At 41.3% G+C, this 23,758-nt stretch overlaps 1 protein-coding gene across 6 annotated transcripts in view; it reads right to left on the bottom strand.

The window, feature by feature from the left end:
- Positions 1-18,928: 18,928 nt before the first annotated feature.
- Positions 18,929-23,758, bottom strand: part of ZNF565 (zinc finger protein 565) — a 39,623-nt gene continuing 34,793 nt past the window's right edge. For all 6 annotated transcript variants that reach the window (XM_064293264.1, XM_023541448.2, XM_064293265.1 and 3 more), the window contains one exon: positions 18,929-21,989. In XM_064293264.1, coding sequence (XP_064149334.1) covers positions 20,719-21,989 — 1,271 coding nt within the window. In that variant the 3' untranslated portion in view covers positions 18,929-20,718. The remainder of the gene's footprint in view (positions 21,990-23,758) is intronic.

The raw sequence follows: 23,758 nt of genomic DNA, 5'->3' as shown, positions 1-23,758 counted from the left end.
CATTTTAAAGCATGCTGTTGTGAGTTGCTGTTGATTCCAACTCATGGCAACCCCACACGTGCAGAGCAGAGCTGCTCCGTAGGGTTTTCAAGGGTGTGACCTTTTGGAAGCGGATATCCAGGCTTGTCTCCCAAGGCGCCTGAGTGGGTTCAAACCACCAGGCTTTTGGCTAGTAGTCAAGCATTTAACTGTTTGCACCACCCAGGGACTCCTAAATATCAGTACACTTGCCCCAAACCCTTCAGCATATGTAATTAATTAGACTGCCTGGACATTCAAAGGTGTCGGAACGAACCAACGTTTCTAACAGGTGATTGGCTAGTTTACCACGTGTTATTGTTTGTTGCCGTCGAGTCGATTCTGACTCATGATGACCACATGTGCAAAGTAGAACTGTCCCCCTATAGGGCTTTAGATCAGAAAAAGATCACCGGGTCTGTCTTCCTGGGCGCCTCTGGATGGGTCCAAACCACCAACCTTTTGGCTAGTAGTTGAGCATTTAACCATTTGTACCACCGGGGACTATTTACCAGATACTCGTGTAAAGATAATAAACACTGGACTTGCATTCCTACAGGACAACTATCAGCTGTCGCTGCAGTGACTTCCCTTTTAAGTGGGTGGTAGCATATTGCAAAACTGGCCCAATTCACCTGTGTCCATGCCTCTTTGCAATGTGATTTTGCAGCTTGTCCCATTTCTGCATTTGGCCATATGACTTGCTTTGGCCAAAAGCAGTAGGACATCAGCTATTGTGGCCCTAATAGATTTGGAAAATGCTTATGCACTGGGGCTTGCCCTCTCTTGCTATTCTTGGAAACCCTGTTCCCACCACCATATAAACAAGTCCAGGCTAGCCTGCTGGACGACAAGATGTATGTTGCCCAGCATCCCCCATTGCTCCAACTGAGATCAAGCCAACCACTAACGCATGAGTGAAAGCATCTCAGAGCACCCAAACCCAGCTAAGTCAGACCAGAAGAATTGCAATGCCAACTCACTGAATCATGAGGAATAATAAACCCAAGACAAAGCCATTGCTGTCAAGTCAAGTCTGACGCATACCAACCCTATAGGACAGAGAAGAACTGCCCCACAGTGTTCCCAGGGCTGTCAATCTTAACAGAAGTAGAGAGCCACACTCTTCTCCCACAGAGTGGCTGGTGGCTTCGAATCACCAACCTTTCAGAATAATAGATGAGTTTAAGCCACTAAGTTTTGGGTGGTTTATTATACAGCAAAAGCTAACTGGTATAGAAATATGCATTTTCGTTTCCACAAAGTCCCACCAACCCCTACTGTATTACATGTTTCACTCAATCACATCCCTTGCCTTGTCCTTGTAGTATTTGAGTTTGCCATTATGGAATAGGGTTGAGTGTAGCAACTGCTTCCAATTTGAGCACTGCTCCCTACTATTCCATCTCTAATTCTTGGAAGGGAATCCTGGGTCTCTCATTTCCATCCACCTCTCTCCATTCTCACTACCTAGTCTCAGCCGCCATGTCTTCTTCCTCCTAGCTCATTGCCCCAGTCTCTTTCTTGGTCTCCCTACATAGATCTGTAGCTATTATTCAATTAATTGTTCTGACCTAAAGGGTAACAAAATATATCTCAACAAGAGGGCCAATGTTTGCAGCCTGCACAAGGTCTCTAGATTGCACCCCAAGGTGCCAGGAAGGCTGAAACATTATCTACATGTAAAAAGAGATGAAGCCCCAGACCTTGGAGATATCTCTAGGTCATTCAAGTTGAGATGCATAAGGCTATTGAGAGATTTTACTTCCATGCTGTGGTTAATGTTGTGTCCACTTGGCTGGGCCATGATTCTCAGATGTTTGGCAGATCGTATGATATGATCACTTCCATGTTGAGATTTGATATAATGTGATCACCCCCATGGTGAGATCTGCTGTGAGTAGCCAATCAGTTGAAAGGGAGTTTCCTTGGGAGTGTGGCCTGTATCTAACATAAGTAGACATTCTGGCAAGGGCTTTTGCTAGCTCTGAATCCTGCAACTGGCTCTGGTTTGTCTGATCTCTGGTTCTTGGGACCTGAGCTAGCAACTTACCTGCGGTCTTGCCTGCAGATCTTGGGATTTGTTGATCTTCACAGCCTGTGAGCAAGAGCTCTGCTGTCTGACCTGCAGATCTTGGGTTCGCCAGCCTCTGCAGCTACACGAATCAGGAGAAGCCTCTATCTTGACCCACAGACTTGGGACATTCCAGTCTCTACAACCACATGAGCCATTTCCTTGAAATAAATCTCTCTCTATATATATTTATATACTTTACTGGTTTTGCCTCTCTAGAGAACTTAGCCTAAGACACATACCAAAGTTCTGGAGTAAGGAAACCCTTTCAGGAAGGAGTAGGACAGCTGCCTGTTTAAGCAAAATCATTTTTCCTTGTCCCTTGCCTCTGAGGTGTCCAGCCACTCACATAGGACTATTGATCTACTCATCACGTTGCCATAGGAGTAAGGAATAGGGCAGAGGAGCTGATGCACTTAATATTTACTGTGAAATATTGAATAAGAAATCTGTGAGATTAAAAAAAAAATCCAGACTTAGGTCAGGAGTAGCTTTTTTCAGAAAAAAGGGGGGAAGGGATTATTACACGAGACAAGGGGTCTATTGTAACAGGGAGAACACTCACATTGTAAGGTCAGCAAATGTCTCAAGGATTCGGGAAAAAGCATTTTTCTTTTAAAGAAATTAAGTATAAGCAAGGCTAGGCAAAATCCAGGCGTGGAAAGGGGATGAAAGGGTGGTGTCATTGGATAGCAAAACAAAATGTTTCACCCTGAAGCCAGCCTTTTCTCTGGAAGGGGCACGTGAGGAGCGGTAGTGTGCTGGCTCAGGCTAGCGGTGGCCCAAGTCCAGGAATTTGGGGGGAGGAGAGATACATAATCAAAGCTTGGTTAACAAGCGCTTTGTTTCTGATTGATCAGTAAAAAAAAAAAAGCAATTCAGTTACTCATTTATGAGGCAAAAAAATGGGAATTTGGAGGGTAGGAGTACGGCCTTGCCACAGGTAAACAAAGGGCGTCGTGATCTTATCTAAGCCTTACGGATAGGGTGGTTATTTGCAATGAATGATTTTCACGAACACGAAGAGTGGGGGGATTTCTTTAACCATCACTCTTTCCCCGTATCACAGAGTTCAGGTAAAATTCAAATTTCTTATCTGTCTCTGACCCATAACGCCTCAAGTGCTCATTCAGGATAAAATTAATAAAGATAAATATTACAACTCAACAATGTGATTCAGTCACACTCTGCATTGTCTACTTCTTTGTGTCTTGTAACCAGCAAGTTCTGCTCCTCTATAGGAAACCTTGGTGGCGTAGTGGTTAAGTGCTATGGCTACTACCCAAAAAAGCTTGGTGGTTCGAATCTACCAGACGCTCCTTGGAAACCCTGTGGGGGCAGTTCTACTCTGTCCTATAGGGTTGCCATGAGTTGGAATCGACTTGATGGCAATGGGTTTGGTTTTGTTTTTTTTTTTAGGTTTTGGCTTCTCTATAACTTTTTTTTTTGACTCTTACTCTTCCTAGTCCCTTATAACTACTAATATTTTTTTGTCTGGATGGATTTGCCTATACTTGATAGTTCATATAAGCAGGATGATACAATATTTGCTCTTTCGTGTCTGACTTATTTCGCTGCTGCTCCTCTGTAACTTTGGCCAGCATAGGCTGCAGTGATCTCTTTAGCGAGCCTATTATCTTTAAATTTCAGATAATACTGCTTACTGATCAAGCTTTTCTGTAGCTTTTGTTTGAAATGCTAAGGGGAAGAACCTGATTGGTTCAGGCCATGTTTCTGTACTAGGTCATGTCATTGGTCTCTGGCAGTGACAGGAGTGGTCCTAGTCCAGTCAGCATTGACTGAGGATGTCATGTGATCATGTTGGCTCAGGGAAGGTAGGAGGTGTGTCCAAAGCAAGTAAAGACTGGCTCTTTCAGTACTGTGGTGTCTCCTTTTAACTGGGTTAGGTTCTAAAAGGTGCCTCTCACAGTGGCACCATACTGGAAGCTAAGACACCACATTTCATGATGTAAAACCGTCTTTTTTCCTCTAGTATTGGCACAGATTGCTGTGGCTTTGTTTAAACATCAGTGTTAGGTTTGGGTTTAGGGACCATGTTGTATAAAAAATATACCCTCAACTCACACTTGTCCAGGTGAGAGACGGGAACCAAGCGAGCAGTAGATTACACCCCACATCTCACACTCACTCGGGGGCATATGCTCCTCATTGAGTAGAATGTAGGGCATGATTTTTTTCATTATTTAAATAAATCCTTTATCTCTTTTGGCTTATTGTGAATCCATATAGCTAAATATGCACACAGAGTGACTCCGCTACGTGGTAATTGTCTTTGCTGCTTCATGTCTACCCCATCTCCACCCTCAGTTCTTCACCCTGAGAAACACTGTAGCTGTTCTATTTCTCTGTTTACTTTAGACGCCATTATATCCCTAGCATCTGGCACATGGGTGGACTCAAATATTTGTTGAAGGAAACATATAATCCAAATGTTCTCTGACTTGACCGCTCCCACCTGCTTAATGATAGAGCCTCAGCTCATCTCCCTGCTTTAACCATCTCCTGGGTATCTCTGGGCCTCCCCAGTGAGTGCTGCACGTGTGCCCACTCACCCACCTGTCTCCTGTAATCTCCAGCTGTACCATCAAGGCTCAGGGAAGAAAACAGCCATCTATCTGGGGACTGAATACCAGAAAGGTGGAAAAGGCCAGAGGAGTCCCTTCTTGGCAGAAGTGGCTACGTAATTTGCAGGGCTCTGTGCAAAATGAAAATATAGTGCCCTTTGTTCAAAAAGCAGGGGAAAAAGTACCATTAAAGATGCTAACAGGGACTCAAACAGATTCTTGTACGCCAACGCTCATTGCAGTATTATTCACAAAAGCCCAAAGGTGGAAACAACTCAAGTGTCCATCATCAGTTAATGGATAAACAAAACATGGTATAGCCTACAACGGAATAGTATTTGATTATAAAGAGAAATGAAGTCCTGATACGCACTATGATGTGGATAAAACTTGAAAACATGTTGAGTGAAATGTCGAACACAAAAGGACAAATGTATGAGTCCACTTATATGAAATATCTAGAATAGGCAAATGGATAGAGACAAAACTTCATTAGTGGTTATTAGGGGCCGGGGGAGGGGAAAACGCTGAGTTACTGCTTAAGGGGTGCAGGAGTTTCTGTTCAGAGTGATGGAAAACATTTGAAAATGGATAGTGGTGATTGTTGCTCAGCATGGTGAATGGAATTAATGTCACTGAATTGTACATGTAAAAATGGTTAAAACGGTAAAATTTTTTTATGTGTATTTTCACCAAAATAAAATTTTTAAGAAAAGACTAAAATATAAAGCTTTTTTCTTTCTTCCATGATATTTCTCTGCCACAGTGGTTTTAATTTGCTATTCAGTGTTGTGCTCTCTAGGGCAGGTGATGCTCACAGGGTGAGTACAGTCCCAGACGTGAGCGAGACCTGCCATGTGCCCGTGCATGCTGCCTCCCGGGTGGTGGGTCCCCCAACTCTCATGCCATCAGCCACTGGACCAACTCACTGTGCCCTGGCCAGAAATGGAGAAGTCAAACAAGGCATCTCCCCTTCCCACGGGCCTGCCTTCCTGTGTAAGGAAGCTCTGTGCCAAGAAGAGCTAGGGTTGTGGATGAAAAACGGGCAAGCCACCTGCCCTGTTGAGTCACCTGCTGAAAGTACCCTGGTGTGCCAGTCTGGGGAGGGCCTGTTAGGCTACAGGGTATGTGTGCCTGACGCTCCCTGCACCCATGCCCAGGCCCTAAGGAGGCAGAACAGGCAGCTAAGGGTCTGTCTCAGGGTGGTGGGGAGGTGGTGGGATGTGGGTCAGGTCCAAGCCCCTGGTTCATGTGCTATCGTCCCAATCATCAGACTTCACTTCCGAAACACAAATTCAAAGAACAATACCAAGAATTTCAAGATCACAACTGCAGGGGATTAAACCTTAAGCTTGGGGTCCTTCTGAGTGTGGGGTCCTGGGAAACTGCATTGGTTGCACTGCGCACCTTGCCCTCCAGGCATGACTCTTGGGACGCCTAAAAACTGACCTACCAGGAAAGCTGTTGTTCTGAAGCTGCCCCTGGGGGATGATGTCAAGGACACAGTCCTCAGCTCTGACCTAAGGAAGCCTGAATCAAGAAGCTGCGCTGGCAACAACCTAAATGTCCATTCGTGGATGAACAGATAAGCAGAATGTGGTCCATACAAACAATGGAATACTACTCAGCTGTACAGAGAAATGAAGTCCTGATGCACGGCACAGCACGCGTGAACCTTGAAAACATTATGCTGAGCAAGATAAAGCAATCACAAAAGGACAAATATTGTATGACCTCACTTACATGAAATAACGAGGATAGGCAAACGTACAGAAACCAACATTTATTAGTGGTCACCACGGGCGGGGTGGGAAGGCCAGGGTCTGGGGGGCAGTGGGTCCATGTCCCTGATGATGGGAGAATGGCCACGGATAGATGATGGTTGCACAAAGTGATTCACGTAATTTATTTCACTGAATTTACACCTGAAAAATGTTGAGTTAGCAAATACTGTGTTATATATATATATTTACAACAATAAAAATAAAAAAAAGAAGCTGCTGCTGCCATTGCTCAGGTCTCTTTTAGGAATGGTTTTGTCAACCGGCAGGACAAAAAGGCTTAAACAGAGTATAAAGAACTAGTTGGGGGATGTAAGCTACGCTGCTGTGTGTTAGTTAGCATGAAGACTAGGTCGCTATAACAAAAAGGTGCCAAAATACTGTGGTTTATAGAACACAGAACTTATATGTCAACCAATCTCAATGTGTGGACTTTGTTTGAATCCTGATATGAATACACATGCCCATGGAAGCAGCAGTCAAGAGATCAAAAGATGCGTTACATTGGGAAAATCTGCTGCAAAAGGCCCCTTTAAAGTGTTAAAAAGCAAAGATGTCACCTTGAGGACTAAGGTGCGCCTGACCCAAGCCATGGTGTTTTCAATCGACTTATATGGATACGAAAGCTGGACAATGAATAAAGGAGACTGAAGGAGAATTGATGCATTTGAATCATGGTTTTGCTGAAGAATATTGACTGTACCATGGCCTGTCAAAGGAATGAACAAAACTGTCTTGGAAGTAGTTCAACCAGAATGCTCCTTAGAAGCAAGGATGGTGAGACTTAGTCTCACATATTTTGGACATATTAACAGGAGGGTCCGGTCCCTAGAGAAGGACATCATGCTTGGTAAAGTAGAGGGTCACTGAAAAAGAGGCAGACCCTCAACGAGATGGACTGACAACAGTGGCTGCAACAATGCGCTCAAGCATAACAATGACTGTGAGGATGGCGCAGTGTTTCATTCTGTTGTACGCAGGGTCGCTATGAGTCAGAACTGACTCAACAGCACCTAACGACAACAACAATGAACCAACAGTAAAAAAGATATTATGAGATTTTGAGACAACTGGAAATTTAAGCACTGATTGGATTTTCCCCTAACATTTTACTATGAAAAATTTCAAAGATATAGAAAAAGGAATTTTACCGTGAACACTCACACCCACCACCCAGATTCTATAATAAGCATTTTCTATATTTGTTTTATCACATATCTAGCCTTCTATGCCTCTATTTTTTTTAATGCATTTCAAATTGCAGATATCCGTCAGTATCCTTCCCCCCCGCTCCCCGCCAAATTCTTCAGCAGGTGTCACTAGCCAGACTGCCAGGATATTTGATTATATTTAACAAATTTTAATTTTTATATGTGATAGTGCTATCGTGGTTGTGTTAAAGAGTCCTTATAGCTTAAGAAATACATACTCAAATATGTTTTGGTGGAATGGTATGATGTCTGATGTATCAGTTATCTATTGCCAAGTAACAAATTACCCCAAAATGTAGGAACTTAAAACAACAAATGTTTATTATCACACACAATTTGTGCTGGTCAAGAATCTGGGAATGGTTTATCCCAGCCAGACACATAGCTTGAGGTAGAGCTGAGCAAGAACAAAAAAAGGAATTTGCCTGTGGTAAGTGGGGAAAGGAAGGAGCCCTGGCGGCAGAGGTGAAACACGAGGCCGCCAACCAAGAGGTCAGTGTTTGAACTCAGCTGCTCCTAGAGAGAAAGGTGTGGCACCTGGGGCAGTTCTACCCTCTGCCCTGTAGGGTTGCTATGAGTCCAAGGCAGCGGGTAAGCAGGGAGGGAGGCTTATCCCAGGCACATTTTCCTGGGTCAAGAACAAACCTTTGGTGTCGGTCTGTTGCCACCTGGTGGCAGATATGGAACACCTGCCTCTCCCAGCTGAATAGATCATAAATTCACGTGGTTTAATTTTTTTAAGATTCATAAGGGTAAAACCCAAAACCAAGTCCGTCGTTGTGGCGTTGATTCTGATTTATGGCGACTCCACGTGTTATACAGAGTAGAACTGCTCCATAGGGTTTTCTTGGCTGTAATCTTTAGGGAAGCAGATTGCCAGGCCTTTCTCTCATGGTACCGCTGGGTGGGTTCAAATCATTTGCACCACCCAAAGGTGAAAAGTCTTCTTCCCTCTGGGGACCTTCTGCATTTCTTCCAGGAGAATCATTCCATGTTGCTTGTTTCTTCTGTATCCTTCCAGGGATATTTTATGCATATACAAAACAAAACAAATCCAGTATTTCCCTGTCATGAAAGGATAATTAGTTCCTGAAATCAGCAGATTCATTCAACAATAGTCATTGATCTCACTTTGAACAAGGAGCCATGTACACCAGGGCTTAAGAGTTTGGCTGCTAATGAAAAGGTTGGCAGTTCGAATCCACCAGCCACTCCTGGAAACCCTATGGGGGCAGTTCTACTCTGTCCTATAGGGTCACTGTGAGTCGGAATTGACTTGATGGGAGTGGGTTTGGTTTTTCGGTTTGGATTTGAACAATTATGTAAGAAGAAAAAAAACAAAAAAATATTAAAATATATGACCCAATGGAGGTATGTAAACACTGACTGGATATTTCATTATATTAAAGAATTAATGTTAGTTGTTTAGGTGTGGCAATAGAATTCTGGTTATCTCTTAGAGATACATTCTGAAGTATTTATGGAAGAAATTATATAATGCCTATGTTTTTACTTAAAATCCATCAAGAAGAGGAAGTGGGTGGGAGTGTAGATGAAGCAAATTTGCTGAGGGTAACAGGAACAGGGAGGTTCATTATTCTATTTGCTCTACATTTGTGTATGTTTGAAAATCTCCACAGAGAAAAATTATAATGTATTTCTTGTTATGCATAACAATGCAAAGAATGGGAATTCCAGAACACTTAATTGTGCGCATGAGGAACCTGTACATAGATCAAGAGGCAGTCATTTGAACAGAACAAGGGGATACTGTATGGTTTAAAGTCAGGAAAGGTGTGCTTCAGGATTGTATCCTTTCACCATACCTATTCAATCTGTGTGCTGAGCAAATAATCTGAGAAGCTGGACTACATGAAGAAGAATAAGGAATTAATATTGGAGGAAGGCTCATTAACAACCTGCGTTATGCAGATGACACAACCTTGCTTGCTGAAAGTGAAGAGGACTTGAAGCACTTACTGATGAAAATCAAAGACCATATAGTTCAGCCCTGACTTTAAAGTAAAATCCACCACAAGGGATAAGGAAGGACACTATATGATTAAAGGGTCAATACACCAGGAGGGCATAACCATAATAAATATTTATGCACCCAATGACAGGGCTCCAAGATACATAAAACAAACTGTAACAGCATTGAAAAGTGAGATAGACAGCTCCACAATAATAGTAGAAGACTTCAACACACCACTTTCGGTGAAGGACAGAACGTCCAGAAAGAAGCTCAATAAAGACATGGAAGATCTAAATGCCACAATCAACCAACTTGACCTCACACACATATACAGAACACTCCACCCAACAGCAGCCAAGTATACTTTCTTTTCCAATGCACATAGAACACTCTCCAGAATAGACCACATACGAGGCCATAAACCAAGCCTTAACAGAATCCAAAGCATCAAAATATTTCAAAGCATCTTTTCTGGCCATAAAGCCATAAAAGTAGAAATCAATAACAGAAAAGGCAAGGAAAAAAAATCAAACACACGGAAACTGAACAGTACCTTGCTCAAAAACTACTCGGTTATAGAAGAAATCAAGGACAGAATAAAGAAATTCACAGAATCCAATGAGAACGAAAACACATCCTACTGGAACCTTTAGGGCACAGCAAAAGCAGGGCTCAGAGGTTAATTTACAGCAATAAAAGCACACAACCGAAAAGAAGAAAGGGCCAAAATCAAAGGATTAACCCTACTACTTGAACAAATAAAAAAAAAAAAAAAAATAGAGAGCAGCAAAAGAAGCCCTCGGGCACCAGAAGAAGGCAAATAAAAACTAGGGCAGAATTAAATGAAATAGAAAAACAATTGAAAGAATTAACAAGACAAAAAAAAAAACTGGTTCTTCGAAAAGACCAACAAAATTGATAAACCATTGACCAAACTGACAAAAGAAAAACTGGAAAGGAAGCGAATAACCTGAAGAAGAAATGAGATGGGCAATATCACAACAGACCCAACTGAAATTAAAAGAATCATAACAGAATACTATGAAAAATTCAACACTAACAAATTCGAAAATCTTAAGGAAACTGACAAATTTCTAGAAATACACTAGAAACCAAACCAAACCCACTGCCATCGAGTCGATTCTGACTCAGAGTATGAGTCTATGAGAAACACACTACCTACCTAAATTAACACAGAGGTAGAACAACTAAATAAACCTATAACAAGAGATTGAAAAGGTAATTAAAAAAACGCCCAACACATATAGCTCAGTTTCTCAGATCACTTGCTCAGCATACAGATTGAGTAAGTATGGTGAAAGGATACAACCCTGACACACACCTTTTCTGACTCTAAACCACAAAGTATACCTTTGTGTTCAAATGACTGACTCTTGGTCTATGTACAGGTTCCATATAAGCACAATTAACTGTTCTGGAATTCCCATTCTTTGAAACGTTATTCATAATTTAAGATCCACACGATTGAATGCCTTTCCATAGTCAAGAAAACACAGGTAAACATCTTTGTGGTGTTCTCTGCTTTCAGCCAGATCTACCTGACATCAGCAATGATACCCCTCCTTCCACGTCCTCTTCTGAATCCAGCTCGAATTTCTGGCAGCTCCCTGCTGCAACTGTTTTTGAATTATCTTCAGCAAAACTTTCCTGTTGTGTGATATTAATGATATTGTGGTATAATTTACGCATTTTGTTGCATCACTTTTCTTTGGAATGGGCACGTATATGGATCTCTTCCAGTTGGTTGGCCAAGTAGCTGTCTCCCAAATTTCTTGGCATAGACAAGTGTGCACTTCCGGCACTACATCTGTTTGTTGAAACATCTCGATTGGTATTCCATCAATTCCTGGAGCCTTGTTTTTCATCAATGCCTTCAGTGCAGCTTGGACTTCTTCCTTTGATATCATCAGTTCTTGATCATATGCTACTTCATGAAATGGTTGAACGTCGGCCAATTCTTTTTGGTACAGTGACTCTGTATTCCTTCCATCTTCTTCTGATGCTTCCAGCATTGTTCAATGTCTTGCCCATAAAATCCTTCAATATTGCACCTTGAGGCTTGAATTTTTTCTTCAGTTCTTTCAGTTTGAGAAATGCCAAGTGTATTCTTCTCTTTTGGTTTTCTAACTCCAGATCTCTGCACATTTCATTGTAATACTTTTTTTTTGTCTTCTTGAGCTGCCCTGTGAAATCTTATGTTCAGCTCTTTTACCATTTCTTCCTTTCACTTTAACTACTCTACATTCAAGAGCAAGTTTCAGAGTCTCTTCTGACACCGGTTTTCTTTTTATTTCCTGTCTTTTTAAAGACATTTTGCTTTTTTCATGTATTTCTAATCTTTGGTCATTAGTGCCAATGTGTCAAATCTATTCTTGAGTTGGTCTCTAAATTCAGGTGGGATAAGTTCAAGGTCGTACTTTGGATCTTGGGGACTTGTTTTAATGTTCTTCAGCTTCAACTTGACTTGCATATGGGCAATTGATGGTCCGTTCCACAGTCGGCCCCTGGCCTTGTTGATATTGACTGATGATATTGAGCTTCTCCATCTTCTCTTTCCACAGATGTAGTCGATTTGATTCCTGTGTATTCCATCCACTAAGGTCCACGTGTATAGTCACTGTTTATGTTGTTGAAGAAAGGTATTTGCCACGAATAGGTTGTTGATCGTGCAAAATTCTATCATGAGATCTCCAGCATCATTTCTATCACCATGCCCATATTTTCCAACTACTGAGCCTTTTTCTTTTTTCCAACTTTTGCATTCCAATCACCAGTAATTATCAATACATCTTGATTGGATGTTTGATTAATTTCAGACTGCAGAAGTTGGTAAAAATCTTCAATTTGCTTGTCTTTGGCCTTAGTGGTTGGTGCATAAATTTGAATAATAGCCATATTCAGTTGTGCTCCTTATAGGCATATGGGTATTATACTATCACTGACAGCACTGTAGTTCAGGATAGGTCTTGAAATGTTCTTTTTGACGATGCATGCAACACCATTCCCCTTTGTCATTCTCGGCATAGTAGACCATGATTGTCTGATTCAAAATGGCCAATACCAGTCCATTTCAGCTCACTAATGCCTAGGATGGAAAACCTGGTGGCATAGTGGTTAAGAGCTACGGCTGCCAACCAAAAGGCTGGCAATTCAAATCCACCAGGCACTCCTTGGAAATTCTATAGGGCAGTTCTACTCTGTCCTATAGGGTTGCTATGAGTCGGAATCGACTCAAAAGCAACAGGTTTTGTTTTTTTGGTTAATGCCTAGGATATGGATCTTGATGCATTCCATTTAATTTTTCACTACTTCTAATTTTCCTAGATTCATATTTCATACATTCCATGTTCTGATTATTAATGGATGTTTGCAGCTGTTTCCTCTTATTTTGAGTCATACCACACCAGCACATGACAGTTCTGAGAGCTTTACTCCATTCTTATCATTAACGTCGACTCTACTTGGAGGACACAGCTCTTCCCCAGCCATATTTTGAGTGCTTTCCAACCTGAGTGGCTCATCTTCTGGCACTCTATCAGACAATGTACCGCTGCTATGCATAAGATTTTCATTGGCCAATTTTGTTCTAGAAGTAGGTCATCAGGTCCTTCCTAGTCTTAGTCTGGAAGCTTCGCTGAAACCTGTCCACCATGAGTGACACTGCTGGTATTTGAAATACCGGTGGCATAGCTTCCAGCATCACAGCAACATGCAAGCCCCCACAGTACGACAAATTGACAGAGGAGTGGTGGTAATAAGTGATACTAAGGGTAACTGCAACCTCCCCTCACACTCTTGATCTTCTTTATTCCTTTCTCCCCCATTTTAGCACATGTCTCTTCCCCCACTGGAATATAAGCTCCACGAGGGCTGCTGTATACCCAGTACCTACAACAGTACCTGGCATATAAGAAACTCTCCATAGATACTGTTGAACCTAAATTGAAATAAAAGTAAATGTACTCAACTTTTGCTATATTCCAGGCATGTTCTAAGCATTTTGTATATATTATCTATATCCTCACAATAATATCGCTTGTTCAAGGTACCACAGCTAGTAGCAGCACTCAGCTTTGAACTCAGGAATTCTGACCCCAAGGCCTATGACTCTCAAGTACCTCTCTTTGTGGTACCGAGGAAAGGGAGAAGGGCTCCAGAAATGTCCCAGTGGTAGGAGCAAACTAGATTTCAAAACTATTGGGGAGAGGGGAGCCAAGGATGGTCCCTGGCTTGGGAACTTCGGTGGGTGATGGGGCCATTTGCTGAGAGAGGGGACAGATTTAAAGGAATTTATTAAGTGCTCAGCTGCTAACTGAAAGGTCAGTGGTTCAAACTCACCAGCCACTTCACGGGAGAAAGATTTGGCAGTCTGCTTCCGTAAAGATTACAGCCTTGGAAACCCCATGGCGCAGCTCTGCTCGATCCTATAGGGTCACTATGAGTCAGAATCGACTCAAGGGCAACGGATTTGGTTTTGGGTTATTTATGTGACTAGGAATGGCTTAGTTTTAGACATGCCTGCAGGACACGCAAAAGAGATGTCTACGTGTCCTGAATGTGAGTCCTCCTATGATAGGAACAGACGAGAGAGGCGGCCCAGGCTCCATTCTCCACTCACATCAACAAACCTTTTCCCTTGAAAAGCTTATTAAATACCAGTGTAACATTGGTTTTAATTTCTTTCATTGAATTTGAAAATTGAATTAAACTGTTTGGGTCTCACTTTCTATTTCCACAAAGCCCTTTGATATTTTGCATATTTATTGTTGCATATCAAACTACCCAAAACTTAGCAGCTTAAAAAAAAATGCCCGTTTTTTGTTCACAATTCTGCCATCGGGCAGGGTTCGGTGGGAGTAACTCATTTCCGCTCCACATGGTATTGGCTGGGTGGCTTGAGTGGCTACGGGCTGACTGGAAAAGTGAAACTTGAGTCATACCTCCGGGGCCTTGGCTCTGCCTTTGGTTCCTCAGTTCTGCTCTCTGTTCCCCAGTTCTCTGCCCGGCCTCTGTTTGATTACCCTGGGCTTCCTCCAGCACGGTGGTCTCTGGGTAGTCAGACTTCTTACGTGGCGTTGGCTCTCTCTAGTGTGCAAAAGTGAAAGTTACCGGGCCTTCCCATGTCGCAGGCCTGAAACTGGCACTCTGTAAAATTTGTCACTTGTTAGTGGTTAAAGTAGGTCACAGGGCCGCCATGCCCATATCGAAGGGAAGGGGACTTCACACGGTTGTGAATACCAGGAGGTGCCCCGGAGGCTACCACACGAGTGGAGAAATCTGCCTTGAACAGGATTAGACAAATTTCAGGTGAGACTGGAAGTAAAGCTACAAGGGGGCTGTTGTGGTGTCAAGTGTGCAAAAGCAGCTGTGGGGGGGGGGGGACTATAAACCTGGCTGGAGGTTATACTTTTGAGACATCTGAAGGATTTCCTGGCGGAGTGGTAGGCAAGTTGTTGCATCATTAAATGTGTTGCTTGTGAATCTAACAAAGATGAAATACCCATTTATTTCAGAATTAAAATATGTGAATTCTTTGGAATGACTTCTAAAATTCTTAAGCCAGAGTTTAAGGCAGGGTAACTTTTAAGGTGAAATCTTATATATATATATATATAATTTTTTTTTTTTTTTTTGAGGGAGTGGCAAATGGAAGGTTTCCCCACCTAAATCTCTCCTTAAAAATACGCTAGCATTTGCCAAATTCATCAACTCAGTCATTCAGCAAATATCTGACTCCCTTCTAGGAGCCAAGAAAAAAGCCAAAACCAAACCCGTTGCCGTTGAGTCGATGCCAACTCATAGCGACCCTACAGGACAGAGTAGAACTGCCCCATAGAGTTTCCAAGGAGCGCCTGGCGGATTTGAACTGCTGATATTTGGGTCAGCAAACATAGCTCTTAACCACTACGCCACCAGGGTTTCCAAGAAGTGGATACAATTCTCCACATGAAGGATTCAGAATTAAGAGTTGTAGCAGTTCAGGTCAGTTTTGTTCAATACAAACAACAAAAAGCCCTCCATATTTCACAAATGCACATGCAAATTTCTCTTTTTTGAATAGAAAAGAGAAAACGCTGGGAAAGATGGCCTAAAGAACGTTGTTGCTAGGAAAAAACCCACTGCCGTTGAGTTGATTCCCACTCATAGTGACCCTGTAGGGCAGAGTAGAGCTGCCCCATAGGGTTTCCAAGGAGCGGCTGGTGGATTCGAACTGGCGACTTTTGGTTAGCAGCCAAGCTCTTAACCACTGTGCCACCAAGAAAAGACTCTCCTAAATTGTTTTAAATACAGATGAAGCAACTTTCCGTGCTATCATTAGAATTACAATGTAAAGGGAAAAGGTGAGAGTGCTGACATATTCAGGGGATTATAACCAATGTTGCAAAATAATTTGTGTATGAATTTTTGAATGAGAAACTAGTTGTTGCTGTAGACTTTCACCTAAAGCACAATAAAACTAAAAAAAAAAAATCGTAATATGAGCTTAAATCAGATCTTGGTAGAAATTTTTTATTGTCCTCCCTACTAATTCTGATACATTTTTTAAAAAGTTTCTTTTGGGAATAATTGTTGAAATGCTTACAGATGTCCTATATAACACCGGGGTTCTGCTTTCATAAGAACCCAGTGAGGGAGGGAGTGGGCATGAGTACAGACAAACAAGAACAGCAGGGGTGACGATTTTGTAGCAAGGTGACGGGAGTACTGGCGTTCACTGTCTTGTACTTTTTACTTTTGTGTATGTTTGAAGTTTTCCATAATAAAGTATGAATTAAAAAAAAAAAACTTTGAAGAAAGCTAGAAGGAAATATGCAGGAACTTTAACATTTATCTTTGGGTAAAAAAACAAAAAAATCAAACCCACTGCCGTCGAGTCAATTTCGACTCATAGCGACCCTATAGGTCAGAGTAGAATCGTCCCGTAAGGCTTCCAAGGAGCAGCTGGTGGATTCGAACTGCCAACCTTTTGGTTAGCAGCCGTAGCTCTTAACCGCTGCGCCACCAGGGTTTCCGCATCTTTGGGTAAAAGTACTAAAATTGTTTTTCCCTCACATGTTTGTATATACTCTGTATTATTCCATTTGACCATTATTACTTTTATAAGGGCAACCCCCCAAAATATGTTTCAGAATATATATTTTTTTAAGAATAAAAAAAAGATTCTTATTAAGCCTTTTCTTATCTTTGTTCCAAACTTGCCACTTTCTGGGCTAGAACCACGAACTGGCCCTGCATTTTGCAGATTATTTGTCTACTGAAAAAATCTTCTGACTTTTGCTTTTTACAGTCACATTCTGAAAGTGGTATACAGAAATCTCTATCTTGCTCTTGTTCCTTAAATCAGGATTCGCCGTGTAAGAGGCTTTGGGCAAGTTACTTAATCACTTTGTGACTCAATCTCCTTGTCTCTTTAATAGGAAAAAAAAAAAAAATACCACCTACCATGGTCAATTTTTCCAAGGAGTGGAAATCTTTTCTAAAATTGTGATATATTTTAGAGATACACATTGGAATATCTGAATATACCATGGACTGCCAGAAGAATGAGCAAATCTGTCTTGGAAGAGATACAGCCAGAATGCTCCTTAGAAGCGAGGATGGCAAGACTTTGTCTCACATACTTTGGACGTGTTATCAGGAGGGCCCAGTCCCTGGAGAAGGACATCATGCTTGGTAAGGTAGAGGGCTAGTGAAAAAAGAGGAAGACCCTCAACCAGATGGATTGACACAGTGGCTGCGACAATGGGCTCCAACACAGCAAAGATTGTGAGGATGGTACAGGACCAGGCAGTGCTTCATTCTGTTGTACACAGGGTCGCTATGAGTCGGAACTGCCTCGACGACACCTAACAACACCTGGAATGTTTATGGGTGGAGTGATACATCTAGGATTTGCTTAACAAATCACATGAAGGTAGGGGCAGTGGGTGGGAATACAGACAAAACAAGATTGGCTGTGAGCTGATACTTGTTGAAGCTGGTGATGGGTGCATGGGGTTCACTATAAGATTCTATTTATTTCTGTATACATTTAAATTTGTTCATAGTATAAAGTTTAAAAAGTGGGTAATTTTAATCTAGCATTTCCGCTTCTAGGAATTTATCCTAAAGATACATCACACACGTACAGAACAATTTATGCCCAAAGATATTTATTATAGGATTATGTGAAAGAGCAAAAAATGAAAAAACTTAAATTGATTGGCTTAAATAAATTACAGAACACTACACAGCTGTTAAAAATGAATGAGGCAGCTATATATGTATTGATATGGCACAACCTGTGAGATGTATGGTTAAGTGAAAAAAGCAATGGTAGAGATTTGCTACCGTTTGTGTAAAAAGTTGATAAAAACTGTGTTATGGGTATGCCTATGCTTATGCAAACATAAAAACCAGGACACATACACAAGAACTAAGTATTTGCGACTGCTCCATAAAGGGCCACCGGGTGGGAGCGGGGTGGAGATAGTGTGGAGGCTCATGTATCTCTACACACAAAATTTCAGCTTCAAAATGTTTATGCTGTGCATGTGTTTGAACTATTCAAAGTGACAATCTCTAATGTCACCTCTGACTGCGCACCTTCACCTCACTTATCAACGAGGTTAGGTTCCAAAGACCAGGTTGTTGTGTGAAACTGGCGTTATATGAAAGTGGAGTGTCCGCTTCAAACAGTTACATGGGTCCGTGCTGTCAGTGGGACGGCAGCTTCCAGTAACCCTGAGAGGCAGAAAATGCAGGTGGCTGCTGTGTGTCCCACTGGTCATGTTCACTCACGAAACAGTCGGATAGCAGATATTTTACTATTGTCGTAAAGGCAAAATGTTGGACAACGAGACAGTCGGTGAGGAGGTGTACAACCTAATCATGAAATCACTTAAAGAAGAATGACACACAGAACACTACTTCCTCATCTTTTGTAGGCAGCAGCCATGCAGAAAATGCAGGCGTTTTTATCGAAAACTCAGGATGACTGATAAGATGGCTGGCATCAAAGCGCTCGGGACACTGCCTGGCTATCCCAAGGGGTAAAAGCGTCCCTCAGTTTCTTGACATTCCGACAGGAGCCCCAGTGCGGATGGCACTGGGCACTGGGGGGGGTCAAAGCTCTCTCCTCCATCGTTGTCACGTTCTGGTGTTACAGTATCACAACTCTGAAAACGCCGTCAATCCAGAGCAGGTGAAGTTCCAGGCATTCCACTAAAAAGCAGTTTCCTAATTTATTTATATTTATCTTCACGAATGACAATGATCTATAATTTGTTTTTTTTTGGAAGCTATCCTTGCCTAGTTTTGCTATCAGCATTTTATTTAATCTTCTAAATGAATTGGCAGGCTTCCCTCAGGGATTATCTGCTTCTTGAAGTTTCTATTATTAAACTGTTTTCTTTAAAGGAACAGAGCTTTGATGACTTTTAAAATCCTTCTACAATCACTGATTTATTCAGGTGTTCCACGTTTTCTTGAACCAATTTTGATAATTTTTAAAAATCCATTTTGTCTAGATATTCAATTAGAAAAAAGTCATGCATAGTTTGATTTTTAAAAAATATCCACCCTCTCTGACGGTGCAGTGGTTAAGCATTTGGCTGATAAGCAAAAGGTCAGCAGTTTGAATCCACCAGCCACTCCTTGGAAACCCTATGGGGAGGTTCTGCTCGGTCCTATAGGTTGCTAAGAGTCAGAGTCGACTCAGTGTCAACGGGTCTGGTTTGGTTTCTATCATATATTATGTTAAGTGTGTGTTTTTTTTTTCTAGGTCAGATTTATCAATAGTCTATCTTGTTGTATTGCTAAATAAACAGCCTTCGGATTAAGGCTACTGTTTTGTTTTCTATTTTATTAATTTTGTCTTCTTTTAAAATACAACCTTACTGTTGACTTTGGTTTATGGTTTATAATTTCTTTCTAACTCTTCATTCATTCAACATGCTCAGTGTGTGGCTGGCAACGCCCAGGTGCTGGAGGTTTACACCTGGTGAACAAAGCTCCTGCCTCCAATTCCTGAATTCTGGTGGGAGCACGTCTTTGGCCACCCTGTACTGGTTTCGATATGGAGAATTCACTGCCATTCATTTCCAGTTTCTCATTTTAGTTTCGGTTTCTCTTTAGACTAAGTCAGAAGCATTTTCAATTTCCAAACGGGAGATTTCTTTTGGCTACTCTTCTGTTAATTTCTAATCTGAATTCCTAATCTTTTGAATGAAGGCCTTTTTACAATAATTATACTTTACTATGGTTTTTCAGGGCGAATTATCAGAGTAAGTAATTATGAAGGCTTTCTGATATTCAATATATTCATAAAGCCTTCCTTTCACATGAACTCCTTAACAGTAATAGTGATAAAATATGGTAACAATTATAGCTAATGTTTACTGAGCACATGTATGTGCCAGATACTCTTCCCAAGGCTTTACATAAAATATTTGATTTAGTCTTCACAAAAACTCTATTACGGAAGTAAACCAAGGGATAGGCAGACTGTATAATTTGCTCAATGCTGTAGGGTCAGTAATTGGTGGAGCTGAGGCAACGTTGGAGCCCTAGTGGTGCAGGGCCTTAAGGGCTATAGCTGCTAACCAAAAGGTCAGCAGTTCGAATCCACAAGCCACTCCTTGGGAATCCTATGGAGCAATTCTACTCTGTCCTATAGGGTTGCTATGAGTCAGAATCTACTCAACGGCATTAAGTTTGTTTTTTTTTGGTTTGGAGGTAAGGTTAAGTAAGATATACGCCATGGCTAAAGGCAAATTCATAAAATATTTTAGAATTTCTCTATTAGGAATTCTCAGAAACTTAACAAATTCTGAGTGATAAACAGAAGACTTTTCTACATTCATATTAATATATTTTCAGCATAAATTCTCTAATGCTTAGTAAAAGTGAGTGTGAGCAAACAGAATTTTACATTTATTAGATTTTCTTCTGGTGTGAGTTCTCTGATGTTCCATAACAGAAGCAGCAAATGAAGGTTTCCTGACATTAATTACATCACGTTAAAATTATCTAGTATTGAGCCAGGTGTGCACTCCCTAACATTCAAGGCTTTCTACCCAGTATGGACTCTGTAATGTTCGATGAGTTGTGAGCCAAGAATAAAGGCCTGCCCACATTCCCTGCATTCATACGGTTTGATTCCAGGATGAATTCTCTGGTGTTCAGTAAGCTGTGAACTACGGATAAAGGCCATTCCACATTCTCTACACTCATAGGGTTTCTCGTAAGTATGAATTCGCTGATGATGAGTCAGCTGTGAAACACGAATAAAGGCTTTCCCACATTCCTTACATTCATAGGGTTTGTCACCTGTATGAATTCTTTGATGTTGAGTAAGGTACGAACTACGACTAAAGGCCTTTCCACATTCCTTACATTCATAGGGTCTGTCACCAGTATGAACTCTCTGATGTCGAGTAAGCTGTGCATGCTGTCTAAAGGCTTTCCCACATTCCTTACATTCATAGGGTTTCTCCCCTGAATGAATTCTTTGATGTCGAGTAACTTCTGAGCTATGAATAAAGCCCTTCCCACATTCCTTACATTCATAGGGTTTCTCACCAGTATGAATTCTCTGATGTACAGTAAGTTGTGAATGCTGTCTAAAGGCTTTCCCACATTCTTTACATTGATAGGGTCTAGCACCTGTATGAATTCGCCGATGCACAGTAAGTTGTGAGCCACGAATAAAGGCCTTCCCACAGTCTTTACATACATAGGGTTTCTCACCTGTATGAGTTCTTTGATGTAGAATAAGTTGTGAATGCTGTCTAAAGGTCTTTCCACATTCTTTACATTCATAGGGTTTGATACCAGTATGAAGTCTCTGATGTAGAATAAGTTCAGTGGTACGACCAAAGGCTTTCCCACATTCCTTACAGTTATAAGGTTTCTCACCTGTATGAATTCTCTGATGCTGAACAAGGTGTGAGGCACGACGGAAGGCTTTCCCACATTCCTTACATTCAAAAGGTTTTTCACCAGTATGAGTAATCTGATGTTGAATAAGGTGTGCGCCACGACTAAATGCTTTCCCACATTCCTTACATTCAATCAGTTTTTCAGCACTCTCATTTCCATGATGTAGCATGAAGGATTTGTGATTCTCGAAAGTGGGCAAGTTTTCATAGGTAATCCTCACTTGCTTGAAATAGCACTCTTGAGTTAATTGTTGTCTCTCAAACTGGCCTCTGCATTCCCAGGCTTCTCTAAAACTGGAGCCCTCAAGATCACAGCACTTAAGTCTTTCCATTATCTCCCAGTTGAATGACTCTATTTCAAAAACATCTTTTTGTGGCAATTTCTCACGCCTGGACTCCAAGTCTGAAAAATAAGAAGAATGTAAATACACACTGTTCTCCTTTTCAATGAGAAATAACAAATTCTGTAACACATTAGAGACAAAATGAAAGTTCTATAATAGACAAAATAACCAGGAACAGTGAATGACTTGTGTCATGGATTGAACTATGTCCCCCTCCCCAAGATATGTGTCAACTTGGTTAGGCTATGAGTCCCAGTATTGTGTGGTTGTCCTCCATTTTGTGATTGTAATCTTATATTAAAGGAATTAGCGTCGGATTTTAACACCCTTACTAAAGTCACAACCCTGATCCAATGTAAAGGGAGTTTCCCTGGGGTGTGGCCTGCACCACCTTTTATCTTATAAGAGATAAAATGAAAAGGAAGCAAGAGGGAAAGAAAGAAGCACTGGGAGCAGAGTGCATCCTTTGGACCTGGGGTTCCTGAATGGAGAAGCTCCTAGTCCAGGGGAAGATTGATGACAAGGCCCTTCCTCCAGAGCTGAGACAGAAACCCTTCCCCTGGAGCTGACACCCTGAATTTGGACTTTTAGCCTACCAGACTGTGAGAGAATAAATTTCTGTTTGTTAAAGCCACTTGTGGTATTTCTTTTATACCAGCACTAGATGACTAAGAGAGCTTAGATAAGTCTCAAATACTGCTGTATGATATTTTTAAAAGTACATGAAAGCACAAATATAATGGGAGCTAATATGGTGACCAAAACATAAAAAACCAAACTCATTGCCGTCGAGTCAATTCCAACTCATAGCAAGCCTATAGGACAGAGTAGAACTGCCCCACAGGGTTTCCAAGAAATGGCTGGTGGAGCTGGTGGATTTGAACTGCTGACCTTTTGGTTAGCAGCTGAGCTCTTAACCACTGCGCCACCAGGGCTCTTGCAATTTACTACAATACCTAGTAAATGTCACTAGGGATGGGATAAACTCCTGGGTCCATATCCAACACCAAATGTCCCATAAAGTACTTTACCGTATGTGACAGAAGTTAGGTGGCTCAGGGGTGGAAAATGCAGCTGGGAGAAGTGGCAAAAAAATTGGGAAAGCAGCGCTGAGTCTGAATTTTTCTTTTAGAGGAAAGATAAGGTCCCAGGATTGCACAATGAATTTTGAGGGATAGATCTAAAGTCCAAAGGTACACTCCATCAGAAACAGTGTACCTTGACATAGAACATTTAATAAAACCTCAAGAGATGACACGACCCAGCATGCAAATGAACCAAACCCTCTGCCTTTCCAGATAAGGCTTCCTAATATGACGTGTAACACATAAACAGAGGAAAAAACAGAGTTTTACAAATATCTTGGTAGTGGTGTCCCTGATCATAAATCCACTCTGCAAAGAATGTTTAGGTGTACTACATTTGTGATCAGCTGTTTGCCATTAAGAAATGGAATAAAAGTAGTTATTTCACACTGTCAAAAGTTCCAAGGCTGAATTCTGTATTGCTCATTTTACTAAAGAATGGAAGATCTGACAGTGATTCATAGTGCTAGGAAACGTGGCCAAAAATCAAAGAAACAGTGAATTATATAATAAAATTTGAACACATTTTCCATTTGATTTTTAAATTTCAGCTTGTTTTTTTAACTTACGTTGTATTTAATAATTTTTCAGTTTCATATTTTTAAGTTTGAACTTTTTCAATTTTGAATCTAAAATAACATGAGTCTAAATCAACAGCAATCGGCTATAAAAAAACAGGCAAAGGATTTCAACAGTCATATCACCAAACCAAACCAAACCCAGTGCCGTTGAGTCGATTCTGA

This window comes from Loxodonta africana, chromosome 11, assembly GCF_030014295.1.
Source record: "Loxodonta africana isolate mLoxAfr1 chromosome 11, mLoxAfr1.hap2, whole genome shotgun sequence".
NCBI classification, from domain to species: Eukaryota; Metazoa; Chordata; class Mammalia; order Proboscidea; family Elephantidae; genus Loxodonta; species Loxodonta africana.
The sequence above is the reverse complement of the archived record's forward strand: the minus strand, read 5'-3'. Positions and strand labels throughout refer to the sequence as shown.